The sequence below is a fragment of the Agelaius tricolor genome, unplaced genomic scaffold (assembly GCF_023055355.1).
Source record: "Agelaius tricolor isolate 1412-34295 unplaced genomic scaffold, bAgeTri1.0.p SCAF_54, whole genome shotgun sequence".
Lineage (NCBI taxonomy): Eukaryota > Metazoa > Chordata > Aves > Passeriformes > Icteridae > Agelaius > Agelaius tricolor.
The window spans coordinates 460,565-476,954 of record NW_027269314.1 but is presented as its reverse complement, the minus strand read 5'-3'; the positions used below and the strand labels follow the sequence as shown (position 1 = coordinate 476,954).

Genomic DNA, 16,390 nt, shown 5'->3' with positions numbered 1-16,390 from the left:
TTTGAGATTTTTGGGTGGGTATTTGAAGGGTTTGTGCAGATATTTGAGATTTTTGGGTGGGTATTTGAGGGGTCTATGTGGATATTTGGGGGAGAATTTGAGGGGTTTGTATGAATATTTGAGACATTTGGGGGCATTTGAGAGTTTTTTGTGGATATTTGGGATGTTTGGGTGAGTATTATAGAGGGTTTTTTGTGGATATTTGAGATATTTGGGTGGGTAATTGAGAGGTTTTTGTGGATATTTGGGATATTTGGGTGGGTATTTGAGAGTTCTTTGGGGATATTTGGGTGAGTATTTGAGAGTTTTTGGTGAATATTTGGGATATTTCTTTTGGTTGATGAAGTCAAAGCTCCTCATCCTGCCCTAGGCACCATCCTTGCACCCCGGGGAGGGATTTTTGGGGCTGGATGGGGATTTTTGTGTGATGGATGGGATCGCGTCTCAGACGAGAGATTTGGGTGAATATTTGGGTGAGAATTTGAGGGGTTTGTGTGAATATTTGAGATATTTGGGGGTATTTGAGAGTTTTTTGTGGATATTTGGGATATTTGGGTGAGCATTTGAGGGCTTTGTGTGGATATTTGGATGGGTATTTGAGAGGTTTATTTGGATATTTGAGATATTGGGTGAGAATTTGAGGGGTTTGTGTGGATATTTGAGACATTTGAGTGGGCATTTGGAGGGTTTATGTGGATATTTGGGTGGGTATTTGAGGGTTTTACGTGATTATATGAGATATTTGGGTGGGTATCTGAGTCGTTTATGTGGATATTTGGGATGGGTATTTGACAGTTTTGTGTGAATATTTGGGATATTTGGGTGAGTATCTGAGGGGTTTGTGTGGATATTTGAGATATTTGGATGAGTATTTGAGGGGTCTGTGTGTATATTTGAGGTATTTGTGTGGGTATTTGAGACTCTTGTGTGGATATTTGAGATATTTGTGTGGATTGATGAAGTCAAAGCTCCTCATCCTGCCCTGATCTCACCTGAGTTCACACCTGAGCTCACACACCTGCCCTGGCCGGCCCAAAAGCACCTTGGGCACCAGTTTCCCCCCGGACAGCACACAATGTGCCCACTTCCAAGATGGCGGCTGCAGCGTCACCGGCCCCTCATAACGAGCAGCAGCCAAGCCGGGCGGAAGTGAGTTTGGCCGGAAGTGGGTCCGTCCCGAATTGAGTCCCCCGCGGGCGGATGCGCAGGGCCTGGCGGCGGGGAGCGATGGAGGCCGGCGGGCACGGTGAGAGGCCGCGGGGCCGGGCAGGGCCCGGGGGGGCTGCGGGATCGCTCCCCGGTGCGACAGAGCCCGCGGGGAGCCCTCGGTGACCCGTGTTCCCCCTCACAGGGCAGGAGGCCGAGGCGGGCGGCCATGGCGGCCACAAGAAGAAGCACAAGAAGCACAAGAAAAAGCACAAGAAACGGCACCACCACGAGGCCGGGCCGGCCCCGGGGCCCGAACCGCCTCGGCAGCCACGGCTGCGGCTCCGGATTAAGCTGGGAGGGCAAATCCTGGGCACCAAGAGGTGAGGAGGGAGCGAGGGGCAGAGCCTGGGCACCAAAATGGGCGAGGAGGATGGGAGGCAGGGCCGGGCCTGTCCCGTGTGTCCCCCCAAACTCCTCTCTGTTCCCCCGCAGTGTCCCCACGTTCACGGTGGTCCCCGAAGGGACGCACTCGCCGTCCCCGCTGCTGGCAGGGGACGAGGAGGAGCCCAGCGTCCCCATCGAGCAGTACCGGGCATGGCTGGGTGAGCGACGGAGGGCACAGGGGGCATGGAGGGGCATGGGGGGCTCGGGGCTCGGGGTGGGGCGAAATGGGGGAGCTCTGGGTGGAAATGGGGGGCTCAGAGTGAGGGGTGTGTGGGCAGGGGGTTCACAGTGAGGGCTGGGTGCTCTGAGGGGGCTCAGAGCGAGGGCTGGGTGGGCAGGGGTGGCTCTGGATGGGGCTGGGTGGGCAGGGGGTGCTCTGGAGGGGGCTGGATGGGCAGGGGGTGCTCTGGACCCCCAGGGCAGTGTGACCCCCACCCCCATGGCTGTTGCCATCAGATGAGGACAGCAACCTGGCCCCCTCACCACTGCCTGAGCTGGACCCCGAGAACTGCTTCCCTGCCCGTGAGGAGGGCGAGGAGGAGGAGGAGGAAGAGGAGGAGGAAGAGGAGGAGGAGGAACGGCGCTGGCTGGCGGCCCTCGAGAGGGGGGAGCTGGATGACAACGGTGACATCAAGAGGGAGGTGGACGAGTCCCTCCTGACAGCCCGGCAGGTCTGGGGGGACTGGGGGGGCTGGGGAGCTCCAGACAAGAGGGGAGCTGAGCTGATGGGGGGACTGGGAGTCTCATAACCCCTGGGGCATGACTGAGGGGGCCTGGAAGGGTGGCAGGGGAGAGCTGGGGAGGGGCTGGGGGTGCTTAGGGAGCAGCAGAGCCAGGAGGAAGGGGCACTGGGGGGGGTCTCATAGCCTCTGGTGCATGACTGAGGGGGGCTGGATGTCAGGGCCGGTGGACTGGGGGTGCTCAGGGAGCTCCAGTCCCAGGAGGGAGCTGGGCTGAGAGGGCACTGGGGAGCCTCATAACCCCTGGGGCATGATTGGGGGGATGTGGAAGGGATGCAGGGCAGGGCTGGGGTGGCTGGGGAGGGGCTGGGGGTGCTCAGGGAACTCCAGACCTACAAGGGAGCTGGGCTGATGGGGGACTGGGGACCCTCATAACCCCTGGGGCATGACTGAGAGGGCCTGGAAGGGATGCAGGGCAGGGCTGGGGTGGCTGGGATTGCTGCAGGAAGCGCAGAGCTGCTCTGGGGCTGAGCTGGAACCCTTGGGGCGTGACTCAGGAGGCCTGGAAGGGCTGCAGGAAGCCCAGCACTGCTGTGGGGCAGAGCTGGAACTGGGGGTACCTCCCAGACCCCCCCCACACCTCTCTGACCCCCCTTTTGTGCCCCACAGCGCGCGCTGCTGCACAAGCAGCAGAGCCAGCCCCTGCTGCAGCTGCCCATGGGCGCCAAGGCCAAGGAGGTGACGGAGGAGATGCGGGAGAAGCGCGAGGAGCGGGCGCGGCGCCGGCGGCTGCAGGCGGCCCGCAAGGCCGAGGAGAGCAAGAACCAGACCATCGAGCGCCTGACGCGCACGCACAAGGCCAAGGTCCGGGCCCTGCGCGAGCGCCGCGCCCGCCCGGCCCCGTGCCCGGTGGTTCATTACCGCAGCGCCGCCGACGGCGTCACCGTCTCCTTCCCCGCGGGCTTCCCGGTGCCCGTGGCCGCCGCCGCGCCGCCCGTGCCGCCCGCCCAGCCCTGCGCCGTGCCCGGCTGCGGCAACGCCAAGCGCTACAGCTGCGCCCAAACCGGGCGGCCCCTCTGCAGCCTGGGCTGCTACCGGCGCAACCTGCAGCTGCTGCAGAGCGCGGGGTGAGAGAGCTGGGGGGTACGGGAGCTAGGAGGGGGATACGGGACCTCGGCAGGGGGCTACGGACACTCTGAAGGGGCTACGGGACCTCACCAAGGGGCTATGGGCCCTCTGTGGGGGCTACAGATCCTCTGTGGAGGGCTATGGATCCTCTGTGGAGAGCTATGGATCCTCTCTGAGGGGCTATGGACCCTCTGCAGGGGGCTGTGGGCCCTCTGTGGGAGCTAAAGATCCTCTGTGGGGGCTACAGATCCTCTGTGGGGGCTACAGACCCTCTCCAGGGAGCCCCAGACGCTTACCAGGGGCCTACAGACACTCTGTGGGGGCTGTGGATCCTCTCTGGGTGGCTGTGGATCTTCTGCAGGGGGCTATGGATTCTCTGTGAGGCTACAGATCTTCCCCAGGGGCTACAGACCCTCTGTCAGCTACAGACCTTTACCGGGGGCTATGGACCCTCCTCAGGGCGCTACAGACCTTCACCAGGGGCTATGGACCCGCTGTGGGGCTACAGACCCTGACCAGGTGCTACAGATCCTCCCCAGGGGGCTGCACACCCTCACCAGGGGGCTATGGAACCTCCCCAGGGGGCTACAGACCCTGTCTGGGGGCCTACGGACCCTCCCCGGGGGGCTGTGGATCTTCCCCGGGGGCTACGGATGCTTTGCCGTGGGTACAAGGGCCAGATCACCTGGCCATATGGAATTCCTGGATTTTCTGCATGGACACAGCTGGAAGAGGAACCTGTAGGTCTGCACTGTGGGGAGCTCCAGATCGTCCACGTGGAGCCAGAACAAGGAGCTTCAAAACCTCTGCTGTGGATACAGAGGCTCTGGCCACGCCACCCGGAGAGCTGCACTTCCTTATGGACACCTGGAGCTCCTCCAAACGGGTGTGGACACCTGGGATGTGGAGCTCCAGAGGGCTCTAGGCTCTCCACTGTGGACACGGAGGGTTGGGGACCGGACCCCCGCAGGGACTGAGGGGATCTGGTGTGGCGGAGCTGATTAAAGGCTGTTGTTGAAGGAGCCGTGTGTGGGTCTGCTGCGATGGGGAGGCAGCGCGACCCCCCGGGCGCTCAGTGGTACAGTCCGACCCCTGCCCGGGAGCGCTGTGGTGGAGTCCGACACCCCCGGAAGAGCTATGGTACATACCCGCCCTCCCCCGGCTGTGGAACAGCCCAGCACCCCCCTGCCAGTGCGTTGTGGTCCGTCCCGGGTGGGCGGGGCGCTCTCCGACATCGCCCATTGGCTGGGGCCTTGCCCCTCGGAGAGCGGCGACGCTGATTAGTCGGACGCTTTGCCAATCAGGCGGCCGAAGTGCTGTTTGCTCGCCAATTGGCTGCGCTGTGCCAAGTGTCCGCCCCGGGGCGGGCCGGGAGGCCGCGCCCTTCGTCGAACTTAGGACTGGGTCGCCATTGGCGACCGCTGCTGTCAGTCAGAGCTTGGGGGCGGTGCTCTGTCTCCGGTTGGTCTCTATAGCCGCCAATCATGGAGGGGGCGGGGCTCGGCTTCTTTGTCTCTGTTGTTGGGCGTGAGACTCAGGCAGACGGCGAGCGATTGGCTGCAGCCGGGCGGCGGCGGCAGCGCCGATTGGCTGTCGGCTGCGGAGCGTCCGCTGATTGGTCACCGGTGGTGGCGGGGGCGGGATTTCGGGCCGGGCGTGATGGCGGCGGCGACGGCCCCGGCCCGGGCGGCGGCGGCCGCGGGGGCCGCGATGGCGGCGGCGGCGGCCACGGGGCGGCGGCGGCTGCTGCGGGCGGCGGGGCCCGCGGCCGGGCGGGCGCGGGGCCGCGGCGGGCTTTAGGCGGCGGCGCCATGGAGCGGCCCGGGAGCGCCGAGGGGGCCTGGGCCGCGCTGCTGGGCCGGCAGCACCCGCAGGTACCGGGCGGGCCGGGGCGGGGGGGCCGCGCGCGGGGCTGCGGTGACGGTGCGGCCGTGCCCGCAGGCCCGGGAGTTCTGCCCGGGGGTGAACAACCGGCCCTACGTGTGCGAGACCGGGCACTGCTGCGGGGAGAGCGGCTGCTGCACCTACTACTACGAGCTGTGGTGTGAGTGCGGGGGGATCCCGGGAGAACGGACGGGAACGGGGACTCCGGGCGGGCTGGTGGCTTAGGGAGGAGCCGGGACCCCGGGGAGCTCAGGGACTGTGTCGGGGCCGGGGGCTCCGGAGGAGCTGGGGGGGACTGAGGGTCCTGGGAGGTTCTGGGGGATCCCCCCGTGTGAACGGGGCTTCCGTGGGCACGGGGGTTCCGTGTGAAGATGACCGCCCCGCTCCGCGGCCCCGTTCCCGCAGGGTTCTGGCTGCTCTGGACCATCCTGATCCTGCTGAGCTGCTGCTGCGCCTTCCGGCACCGCCGGGCCAAGCTGCGCCTGCAGCAGCAGCAGCGGCAGCGTGAGATCAACCTCATCGCCTACCACGGTGCCTGCCAGTACCCGCCCTCCTCGGGGGACCTCCGTGAGTCAGGGGCTGCTGAATTTCCCCTGTACCCCCCAAATCCACGGGGGGTGGAGACCTCAGTGAATCGGGACCCCGATGTTGCCCCCAGCCCCTCATACCCCACCATCTTCACGGGGGATCTCAGTGAGTCAGGACCCCCTGTGCCACCCCCAGGATCTTGGATCCCCACGTGCATCCCCAGCCCCTGTGCCCTCCATCTCCATCCTCTCGGGGCCATTTCCCGGTGTCCCCTCCGTGTCCCGGGTGTCCCCTGACCCCGCCTCTCCCCCCCCCTCAGGGCTGCTGGCCTCCTTCAAGCTCCCGGCGTACGAGGAGGTGGCGCAGCGCCCCGGGACGCCGCCGCCGCCCTACAGCCCCGGGAGCCCCTCGCTGTCGCCGGGCTCCTCCGGGGGCTGCAGCTCCTGCTCCTGCGGCTGCTCCTGCGCCTCCTCCCCCAGCAGCTCCTCGCTCTCGGCGCCGGCCACCGACGAGACGGACCCGGAGCCGGGCCCGGGCACGGGGGGTGGCAGTACCGGCCGTGACTACGGCTCCAGCAGCACCGGCACCGGTGCCAGCTGGGACCTGCCCCTGCCAGAGGAGCTGCCAGCCCGCGGGGGCCCCCCCAAACAAGTGCCCCCGGACTTGTGTGAGGCTGAGGGACACCCCTGCTCCAACACCGAGGGGGGTGAGGGTGGGGCAGGCAGAGCTGGGCCAGGGGGATGCCCCGGGCGGCACCGGCGGCTCACGGGGGATTCGGGCATCGAGGTGGGCCGGGGTGTGGAGGAGGAGGAGGGTGAGCCTGAGGGCTGTGGGGGAGCAGGGAGTGGTGGGGGGCCCGGCTCACCTGTGCTGCCTGTCTGACCTCCCCCCACAGGACCCCCAACTGGGCTCTGGACTCATCAGGGAGCCCCTGGGGGCCCCTAACCCCGAGTGACACCCACCTTGCAGTGTGGTGGGGTCCTGCTGGAGCCCCCTCCCCTCCAAACTGCTCCTGGGGCCTCCCCTGTGATCCCGGTGCTGCTGCCCGGGGGGGCCCCATCGCCCGGGGGGTGCCTGAGGCCATGGGGGTGGGTGGGAGGTCCCGGCGCGTTCTCTCACCATTAAAGAGATGTGGAAGTACCATCGAGCCTTGTGGTGGGTGCACTGGGCTGGGTGGGGACGCCCCCCATGGCACAGGGGGTCAGCAAAGGTGACACTGTGACACCCTGACACGGGTGGCGAGAGGCCACAGTCATGGAAGTTTATTGCAGGGGAAGCAGGGGGGCTCTGGCACAGCCCCCCAACACCTCCCCTGGCCCTGAGCACTCCAGGCAGGCAGGCAGGGGGCACAGCGACCCCTCCACATCAATAGTCCTCAGCCATGGCCAGCACCACCAGCGCGGACCAGCCGGCGAAGGGGTGACAACCCTGCCCGGTGCCATCGCTGTCCCGGTAGTGCTCCCACAGGAACCCGGTGGCCTCGTACTGCCGGAACACATTGGCCACGAGGTTTTGGCGCAGCTCCCGGTAGAGCCGCTCCGCTCGCTCCCGATGCGGCCCCGCCGCCCGCGCGTACCCGTGCAGCGCCCGCAGCGCCAGGAAGTTGATGTTGACCCAGACCGAGCCGCGCCAGTAGGGGGGGTCGTGCTCGGTGTTGCGCCGCAGGTACAAGGGACTGTCGCGGGCCAGCGAGCGCAGCCCGAAGGGCGTCCACAGCTGCTGCTCGCTGCTCATGGAGCCCAGCAGCGCCGGCAGCCGCGGGGAGTCCACCCGGAGCAGCTGCAGCAGCAGCGGGAACAGGCTGACATAGCCCAAAGCAGCCACGAATTGCAGCCGCGGCGCCTCCCGCACCTCCCGCCGCAGCTGCGGGGCCGCCGGGGGCCGGCCCGGCACCGGGGCCGGGCGGTGCCAGCGCAGAGCCACGGCCGAGCTGTGGTTGCCGAAGTCGGCGAAGGCGCCCAGCTCGGGCGCCCAGTGCAGCCGGTCCAGCAGGTCGTTGTCGCTGAGGGCGGCAGCCATGTCGCGATAGGGCACGTGGGGCTCGCCCAGGCGCTCGGCCAGCGCCGCCAGCACGCGGGCGCCCAGTGCCATCCAGCAGCGCAGGTCCAGGTGCCGCTCCTGGGCGGACGGGTGCGAGGCGCGGGGGTAATCGTCCAGCCCCGACGAAAGAGTCTTGGGGTTCAGGAAGCGCTCGGGGTCGGGGTCGCGGCCGCGCCAGCGGAAGGTGAAGGGCTCGGGGCCGGCCTGGGTGCGGTTCAGCCACTCGAACCAGGAGCGGACGCGTGGGAAGAGGCGGCGCAGGTAGGGCAGGGGCGCGTCGGGCAGCAGCCGCTCCAGCGCCAGCAGCAGCGTCGGGGGGTTCGCCGTCTCGCTGTGCTGCAGCACGAACTCGGGGGGCACCCGGGAGCGCGCCTCCTCCCCCAGGATCTGCTCCCGTGGGATCCAGCCGTCGGCGTTGAGGAGGTCGAGCCAGTGGGCCAGGATGTCGCGGGCCAGCGCGGGGTCCCAGCGGGCCAGCAGCAGCAGGTGGAAGCCCTCGTCCCACAGGAAGCCCCGCGGGAAGCAGGAGCGCGAGGGCACGGCCGTGAACAGCACGGACTCCATGCCGGGCACCGGCTCCTCGCGGTGCTCCGAGCGCAGCAGGGAGCGGCCGTGGAAGAAGCCGATCCCGCCCAGCATCTCGCTGAGCGCGGCCTGGGCAAAGCGGCGCTGCGGGAGGGACACCCCTCGTGTCCCCAGCCCAAAAGCGTCCTCGAAGCGTCGCTCGAAGGCGGCCGCGTGCCGAGCCAGCGCCGCGCTCAGCGCCGGCCCCGCCAGCCGCCCTTGCCGCGCCCCCGCCGCGCTGCCCGACTCCAGCGTCACCTCCAGCACTGCCGGCGGCTCCAGCGTCACCTGGTGCAGCAGCAGCTGCCCCCGCGGGGACTCCCCAGGCAGCCCCCCCGTGCTGGACACCCCGAAAAAGCGACGGCGCGGTCGGCCCGGTGGGGAGAACACGGAGCTCTCACGGAGGCTGTGCCGGACCAGGTCGGTGAGACGGTGCAGCCCCGGCACCCCCGCTGCCAGGAAGTTGTAGCTGGGGGGGAGAGGAGAGTCAGGGATGGGGGACACGGTGGGGACATGGGGGCAGATGGAGGGGACACAGCCCAGACACTCACCTGGCGTACGTGGGCCCCTCCCCGCCCTCCCCGGTGGGCGGCAGGAAGGTGAGGGTGAAGTCCCCAAGCTCCTCCGCCGTCCCTGCCACGGCCGCCAGCCGTGTCCCGTTCTCCAGCACTGGTCGCAGCGTCCCCTGCCCGTCCGTGGCCACGTAGAAGAAGAGGGACAGGAGAGGGGCCGGGCCCTTGCCCTGGGGAGGAGGAAGAGGAGGATGACAAAAGTTCCCTGGCATCCCAACCCCTCTCCCACTTTTACCCCCTCACCTCCATCTTCGCTGTGACCCGCCAGCTCCAGTCGCCGCCGTGCTCTCCCCCCGGCTGCTTCACGAACTCGGTTCTCAGCACCAGCCCCTCATCGCGGATCTCCTGCACTCCGAAATTCTCCCCGTCGTGCATCAGCCACCCATATCGCGACACGCCGTCGTTCTGCTCGCTCGTGTGCCGCAAGTTGCCGCCGTGTTGGAGCCACATCAGTCCTGGAGGGGCGGGGAGGTGTCAGGGGCGGCCCCGCCGTGGGAGCGGGGCCGGACGAGCCCCGGGCCGGGGCAGAGCCCCCCGCGCCCCTCACCGGTCACCACAGAGCGCGGGCTCCGCGTCTTCATCCCGAAGTAGACGTGAGGCCGGTACGTGCCCCAGAAATAGGTGGGCGATGCGAGAGGCCCGGTGGAGCCGGGGGGGACGGCGGGGGGCGCGGGGTGAGGGGTGACGAGGCGGGAGGCTTCGCTCCACCGCTTCCACCCGGCAGCCGCCGCCGCCAGACTCAGCGCCAGCGCTGCCGCCGCCGCTGTGAGCGCCAGCGCCGTCCGACCCCGCCCGGAGCCTCGCTGCGGCTTTTGCTGTTGCCGCAGTTTCGGGTCCCGGTCGCGGAGCCGCTCCCGGGGCCGTTCCCGGGGTCCATCCCCGCCGCGCCGCCGCCGCTCGCCCGCCATCAGGGCAGTCGCGCTGGTGACGGCAGCGCTGCGCCAGGTGCGGCCAGGCCCGTTCTGCGAGCGCCCCCTGGCGGGCGGGAGGATCGGACGCAGGCTCAAAAAGTGCCCAAAGTGGCCCCGAGGCGACAACGACACCGCACGGTGTCCCCGACCTGCCCTGCCACCCAGTCCACCTCCTCACGTCTGGTTTGTTCTGCCTGTTGATACTCAAAGAACCCCCAGCTTTCCCTAGGATCACCCTGGAACCCCAGCTATACACCCGCAGTGCACCCCAGGACCCCTAATCCACACCAGTCTACCCACAAAAGTCCCAGTTAGATCCTGCCCACCCACCAGCAACTGGTCCCAGTTGGAATCCCAGGATCACACCCCAGGAATGCCAGAGCCCCACACCCCGATGTCCCACCCGCAGACACAGCCACGGCCGTGGTGTTTGCAGGTTTATTGCAGCTCAGCCCTCAGGGCTGTTCCCCACACACGGCAGCCCTGGCACGCGCCAGCGGCGGGCACGGTGCAGCCGCAGGGACAGCCACTGCTGCTGGCTGCCCGGGAACGGGGACTCGGGCCGGGCCGGGCCATCGGCCTCTGGAGCCACAGGAGGGGTCCCTGGGACTGGGCCCAGCCCCTCCAGAGGGTCCAGGCCAGGGAGAGGGTCCATGGATGGTTCCAGGGGGTGGGTGCCTTCGTCTGAGCCTGGCAAGGGATGGATGGGGTTGGGATAGGTTGGATAGATGGATAGGCTGGGATATCACATCCTGCTTCTGATCAGGGTTCCCGTCCCTATTCCAATCCCATCCCCATCCTTGTCCCTCTCCTTGTCCCCATCCATCCTTGCCTTAATCCTCCACCCTGTCCCATCCCATCTCCACCCCATCTCATTCCAGTCCTACTTCACCTCATCCCATCTGATTCCTATCTTATCACCACCCCAACTCATCTTCATCCCAATCCCACCCCATCCCATTCCCACCCCGTCCCCATTCCAATCCCATCCCTATCCTTGTCCCTCTCCCTGTCCACATCCACCCTTGTCCCAATCCTCCCCGCTGTCCCATCCCATCTCCACCCTATTTCATCCCAATCCTGCTCCAACTCATCCCATCCGATTCCCATCTTATCACCACCCCAACTCATCTCCATCATATCCCATCCCATCTCATCCCCACCCCATCCCCATTCCAATCCCATCCAGATCCTTGTCTCTCTCCCTCTCCCCATCCATCCTAGTCCCAATTCTCCACCCTGTCCCATCCCATCCCCATCCCCATTCCAATCCCATCCCCATCCTTGTCCTCATCAGTCTTTGTCCCATTCGCCCTATCCCTATCCATCCATGTCCCAATCTCCCTATCCTCATCCATCCTAGTCCCAATCCTCCACCCTGGGCCATCCCATCTCCACCCCATTTCATCCCAATCCCACCCCATTCCCATCCCCACCCTGTCCCATTCCATATTCATCCCATCCCATTCCTTTCCTACCCCATCCTCACCTGTCTCATCCCCTCCCAGCCCATTCCCCACCCCACCTCATCCCAATCCCCTCCCATCGCAGTCCCCACCCCATTCCCCACCCTCCCAGCCCATTCCCCACCCCATTCCCCACCCCATTCCCCATTCCCCGCCCCATTCCCCGCCCCATTCCCGGCCGGTCCCGCTCTCACAGCAGCGCCGGAGGCTGCCCCAGCGGCGGGGGTGTTCCCCCAGCCCCCCGGGCTGCTGCAGGAGGCAGCGCACGGCCGTGTCCGTGTGGCGGAAGACGCAGAGGGCCCGCAGCGCCTGCCGCGCCTCGGGGGCCAGCCCGGAGCGCTCCGAGCACACCAGCTCCTGCACGGCCTCGAAGTCCCGCCGGAGCTGCAGGGCACCCTGCAGGCTGGCACGGGGGTCAGCGTGGGGGGTGCGGCCCCAGAACCCTCAGCAGGACCCCACAGAACCCCCCGACACCGCCACCACCCGCTATGACCCGCACTGAGGTCCTGGCACTGCCATGAGACCCCCGTGACCACCACCAGGACCCCCACAGAGCCTCTGGCACTGTCACCACCCGCTGTGACCACCACTGAAATCCTGGCACTGCCATCAGACCCCTGTGACCACCACCGGGACCCCCACAGAGCCTCTGGCACTGTCACCACCCGCTGTGACCACCACTGAAATCCTGGCACTGCCATCAGACCCCTGTGACCACCACCGGGACCCCCACAGAGCCTCTGGCACTGTCACCAGACCCCCATAACCCCCACGGGGACACCATCAGCGGGACCCCAACCTGTCACTGAGCCCCCTGGCCTGTTCTTGGACCCCCAGCACTGCTACTGGGACCCCCAGAACTGCCACTGGGACCCCCAGAATGCCACTGGGAGCCCTGGAACTGCCACTGGGACCTCTACAATTGCCACTGGGACACCTAGCACTGCCACTGGGACCTCCAGGACGCCACTGGGACCCCTGAACTGCCACTGGAAGCTCTGGAACTGCCACTGGGAACCCCAAGGCCCACTGGGACCCCCAGGACCCCACTGGGACCTCTGAAACTGCCGCTGGGACCCCTGGAACTACCACTGGGACCCCCAGGACTCTACTGGGAGCCCCAGGACCCCACTGGGACCTCTGAAATTGCCACTGGGACAACTGGAACTGCCACTGGGACCCCCAGCAATGCCCCTGGGACCTCTAAACAGCCACTGGGATGCCCAGAATCCCACTGGGACCCCTGGAAGTGCCACTGGGACCCCCAGGACCCCACTGGGACCCCTGGCACTGGCCACAAGCTGTGCCCCTCCATCCCCAGTACCTGAACTTGATGCGGCGGGTGAGGATGTGATCCATCCAGGCCTCCAGGAAGGCCGTGGTGACCCGTGCCAGGGTGGGCACCTGGGCGTCGTGGGGCAGGGCCTGGGCACCCTGCAGCACCTGCCCCAGCACCGCCTGCACCGCGGCCGCCGCGTAGGCGCTGGGGGAGCTGGGCAGCTCTGGGGGACACAGGGACACAGGTCAGTGACCCCCCCAAATCCCCTCAGAGCCCCCCTCAGCCCCAACACCCACCAGCGCGGGGCCCAAGCCGCCAGTGTCGGCCCAGAGGCATCGTCTGGTCAAAGATCTCGGCCGAGAGCCGCTTGCAGCTGGTGGAGAACATCCAGAGCACGTCCCCGGAGAAGAGCTGGGACACAGGGGACACGGGATGACACAGGGTGACACAGGGTGACACAGGTGACACAGGCATCCTGGTGCTCAGACCACCCTCCCGCAGTCCCACCACACCTGGATGCTGTTGGCCATGTCACGGATCTGCTGGCACAGCTGGAGCTCCCACGGGGATCCCGGGCTGGGGGGTGGCTCAGGGGGGCTGTCCCCAGGAATGTCCCCTGGCTCTGGGAAGGTCCGGCTCACCTGCAGCATCAGCTGCTCTGCCTCTGCCTTCAGCACCTGGAGGGGAGCAGATGGAGTGAGTCCAGCCCTGCTGTGTCCCCCCAGCCCCCTGTGCCCCCCATGCCCCCATACCTGCAGGTCTCCCTGGGTGAGCAGCAGGAACTGAGGCAGTGCCCAGGCCGCCAGGTACCGCCCGGCCCGGCCCGTCAGCCACGCGTGGGTGGCCGCCACCGCCGCCAGGCACCGGCCCAGCACCTGCAGACGCAGGCAGAGACCCCCGGGGGGGGCTGCGGGCGGGGGTCAGCACAGAGAGGACCCCCAGACCCGCCTGCCCCCCTCCCCAGACCCCTCTCACCATGCGGGCGGGCGGGCAGCAGGCGCAGGCAGCGCAGGGCCAGTGCCAGGGCTGGGAAGAGGCACCGGAGCTGCTGGGCTGTGCGGCTGCACCCCAGCCCTGGGGACCCTCCTGGGGACTCCAAGCACTTGTCTGACAGCCCTGAACCCAGAGCATGGGTAAAATCTGGAGAAAAACCAGTCAGAAAGCCCCAACATCCCCCACTTGCACCCCACACCCCACCCCACATTGCATATCTAACCCTTCATAGCATACCCCACTCCCTCACCCCATATCCACCAAGTGCCCCACACTCTGCCCCCCACCTTCTACCCCAGAGCCCACAGCCTGCCCCACACCCCGCCCCACACCCTGCACCGCTCCCTGGGGCCCCCCAGCCCCCATACCCGTGTCCCAGCTGCAGAGAACACTCCGGCACAGCAGCTGCAGGCAGAGCCTCCCCAGCTCCTCCCGGCACTCGGCGGGCACGTGGGCTGTGGGGACACAGCGGGGCTCAGGGTGGCACAGGGACACCCCGAGGGCCCCCACACCCCCTGTACCCCCACACATACCAACAGCCAGCGCACGGCTCAGCTCCCACGCCGCGGTGACAGTGGCACTGGGGGTGGCAGGAGGGGTGCCCAGGCTGTCCCCCAGCACAGCTCCCACATTCTCCCAGAGCAGCAGGCGGTACCGGGCGCTCAGGGTGGCGGCCACGGGGCCGCGGGCAGCGTCCAGCCACCGCACGGCCTTCCAGCCCCCTGCACTGCCCGGCCGCAGCCCCAGGGGCTCGGGGCTCTCTGACAGCACTGGCTGCCACAGGCTGTCAGCTGAGGCCACCAGCACCCCAAAAACGTGCCCCATCAGCTCCTCGTCCTCCTGGCACAGTGCCTGCAGCTCAGCCGCCAGTGCCGGTGCTGCTCCAGAAGGTTCTGTGTCCATCCCCACCGTGCCATGCCCCGGTGGCCACGGCACCCCCACATCCTCCCAGCGGACGTGTCCATCCCTGACCTTCCCACTCTGGGGCCACAGGAGAGGCCGGAGCCTCTGGGCCACGGCCCGGCTGCGCTCGGCCGCCAGCAGCCGCAGCACCGTGCCCACCGTGAAGGCACCGGGCGCCCTCACCTCGGGGCCCAGCTCCTCGGCCAGCCCCTGCACCACGCGGTTGTAGATCTCCAGCCCCTGGAAGAGCTCAGCCAGGCTCTCAGCAGCCGGGGCGGGCGTACCGGGGCGGCCCAGCTGCCGCAGCCGTGCCTCGATGTGGCGCCCGGTGAGGCGCGAGGCCGTCACGGCGGGCAGCAGCAGCACCCAGCGCATGTGCAGCACGGCCTGGCCCCGGCGCTGCGGCAGTGCCCGCAGCCACGCGTCCACCCGCAGCCGCCGCAGCAGCGCGGCCCAGTGCCCCGCGTGCGCCCGCAGCTCCGCGCACAGCTCCCGCGGCGCCGGCACCGCCTCGCCGGGCGCGCCGGGCTCCGGTAACGCCAGCAGCCGCCGTAGGAAGTCGGAGGAGGCCTTGAGGCGTCGAGTGAAGTCGCGGGCCAGGCGGAGCTGGTGGCGGTGCTGCAGCAGCGCGTGCAGGGTCGCTCCCCGCTCCGCCACGCGCCGCCGCACGGCGTCCTCGGAAAAGTCAGCGGCGCTGCCACCGGGATGGGGCCGCACGTACCCCAGGAACGTCTCGGTGCGAGGGTCCTCCCAGACGCACAGGCAGCGGCGCAGCACCGGGAAGGTTTGCTCCAGTGGGACCACGATGGACGCTGCTTCATCCTCGTCCTCGTCATCGTCCTCGTCGGTGTCGCCGCGCCGGCTCGACCACGGGGACAGCAGGCGGCGCAGTCCCGGGGTGACGCTGCGCAGCATGGCCTCTGCCCGCTGCAAGGAGCGCGCCAGGGGCCCCCGCGACCCGCCTGGGGGCATGGGACCCTCAGAATGGGGCAGGGACCATGGGGTAGGGTGGGGACCCCAAATGTGAAGAACCTTGCTGTGGAACAGCACCCGCCCATCACTGTCCCACTGCCACCCTAACCCTGTGACCCCCAAGACCCCACTGCCCATTGGGGTCCCCACAGCCCGCCACACGCCATCAATGCCACCCCAAGGACCCTGGACCCCGTTAGGATCCTCCGTACTCCCCCCCAGGACCACGCACCCCATCAGGATCCCCGCAGCCCCCCAGAACTCCCCCCTCCTTGTGCTCCCCGCAGCCCCCGGGGGTCTCACCGGGCTCGGGGGGGTCCCCGCGAGCAGCCCCATCGCCCGGTCCCGGGCGGGCCGTCAGCAGCAGCAGGATGAGGCCGCCCAGGCCGGCGTCGCCCACCTGGAGGGGTACGGAGGGCTCAGAACCCCCGGGCCGGGGCGAAGGGCGGGGCCACGAGTGGCCCCGCCCACTACCACACCAACCACGCCCGAAGCCACGCCCCCAGCCGGCTCCCGCTGTGGCCACGCCCCCGGTCGGGGCTCGCCACGTTTGGCCACTCCCCGGCCCCCGCCCCCTGCGCCGTTGCCATGGAGACGCAGCACAGCCCGGGCCCGGTGCCCCCCTGCCCACCCCGTTACCGGCCCGGCCCCGCCGCTGCCCCGGGAGGGGTGTCCGAGCCCCCCCTGTCCCGAGCGGCCTCACCTGCAGGCATAGCTCTCCGCCGCGCCGCTCAGCGCCGCCGGCGTCCATGCCGGGCCATGCCGGGGGCGGCGGCAGCAAAGAGGCTTAGGCCGCGCCCTCGTTAATCCGGGGGGCTGGGCCAAACTGGCCGCCAGGAGGGGCCCGGCGTGAGGGGCGGGACGAGCGGCGGGGGGC

General features: G+C 67.9%; 4 protein-coding genes across 8 annotated transcripts; 2 read left to right on the top strand and 2 right to left on the bottom strand.

Moving 5' to 3' along the window:
• Window positions 1-771: 771 nt before the first annotated feature.
• INO80B (INO80 complex subunit B) lies at window positions 772-4,423 on the top strand. The gene is made up of 5 exons (XM_071455892.1): window positions 772-1,246; window positions 1,352-1,529; window positions 1,642-1,751; window positions 2,050-2,264; window positions 2,943-4,423. Exons 1-5 carry the CDS (start codon window positions 1,201-1,203, stop codon window positions 3,402-3,404), a joined length of 1,011 nt encoding a protein of 336 aa, XP_071311993.1. The 5' UTR covers window positions 772-1,200; the 3' UTR covers window positions 3,405-4,423.
• A 447-nt stretch (window positions 4,424-4,870) lies between these two features.
• WBP1 (WW domain binding protein 1) lies at window positions 4,871-6,954 on the top strand. Its single transcript, XM_071455764.1, has 4 exons — window positions 4,871-5,275; window positions 5,343-5,445; window positions 5,691-5,852; window positions 6,133-6,954. The coding sequence occupies exons 1-4, from the start codon at window positions 4,886-4,888 to the stop codon at window positions 6,693-6,695; spliced, it is 1,218 nt and encodes a 405-aa protein (XP_071311865.1). The 5' UTR covers window positions 4,871-4,885; the 3' UTR covers window positions 6,696-6,954.
• A 95-nt stretch (window positions 6,955-7,049) lies between these two features.
• Window positions 7,050-10,197, bottom strand: MOGS (mannosyl-oligosaccharide glucosidase). The gene is made up of 4 exons (XM_071455757.1): window positions 9,537-10,197; window positions 9,233-9,444; window positions 8,969-9,159; window positions 7,050-8,886 (listed from the first exon to the last, which is right to left on the bottom strand). Exons 1-4 carry the CDS (start codon window positions 9,895-9,897, stop codon window positions 7,179-7,181), a joined length of 2,472 nt encoding a protein of 823 aa, XP_071311858.1. The 5' UTR covers window positions 9,898-10,197; the 3' UTR covers window positions 7,050-7,178.
• Window positions 10,198-10,324: 127 nt separating this feature from the next.
• On the bottom strand, window positions 10,325-16,355 carry CCDC142 (coiled-coil domain containing 142). Of its 5 annotated transcripts, none has more exons than XM_071455753.1 (11): window positions 16,217-16,355; window positions 15,817-15,913; window positions 14,172-15,503; window positions 14,007-14,093; window positions 13,621-13,785; window positions 13,398-13,552; window positions 13,158-13,322; window positions 12,942-13,056; window positions 12,691-12,868; window positions 11,561-11,769; window positions 10,325-10,590 (listed from the first exon to the last, which is right to left on the bottom strand). In XM_071455753.1, the coding sequence occupies exons 1-11, from the start codon at window positions 16,262-16,264 to the stop codon at window positions 10,349-10,351; spliced, it is 2,793 nt and encodes a 930-aa protein (XP_071311854.1). In that variant the 5' UTR covers window positions 16,265-16,355; the 3' UTR covers window positions 10,325-10,348. The 5 variants fall into 5 exon arrangements, with proteins under 5 accessions (XP_071311854.1, XP_071311853.1, XP_071311855.1 ...); XM_071455752.1 differs by having other exon boundaries at window positions 11,561-11,762; XM_071455754.1 differs by having other exon boundaries at window positions 11,561-11,762; window positions 13,621-13,761.
• Window positions 16,356-16,390: the final 35 nt, after the last annotated feature.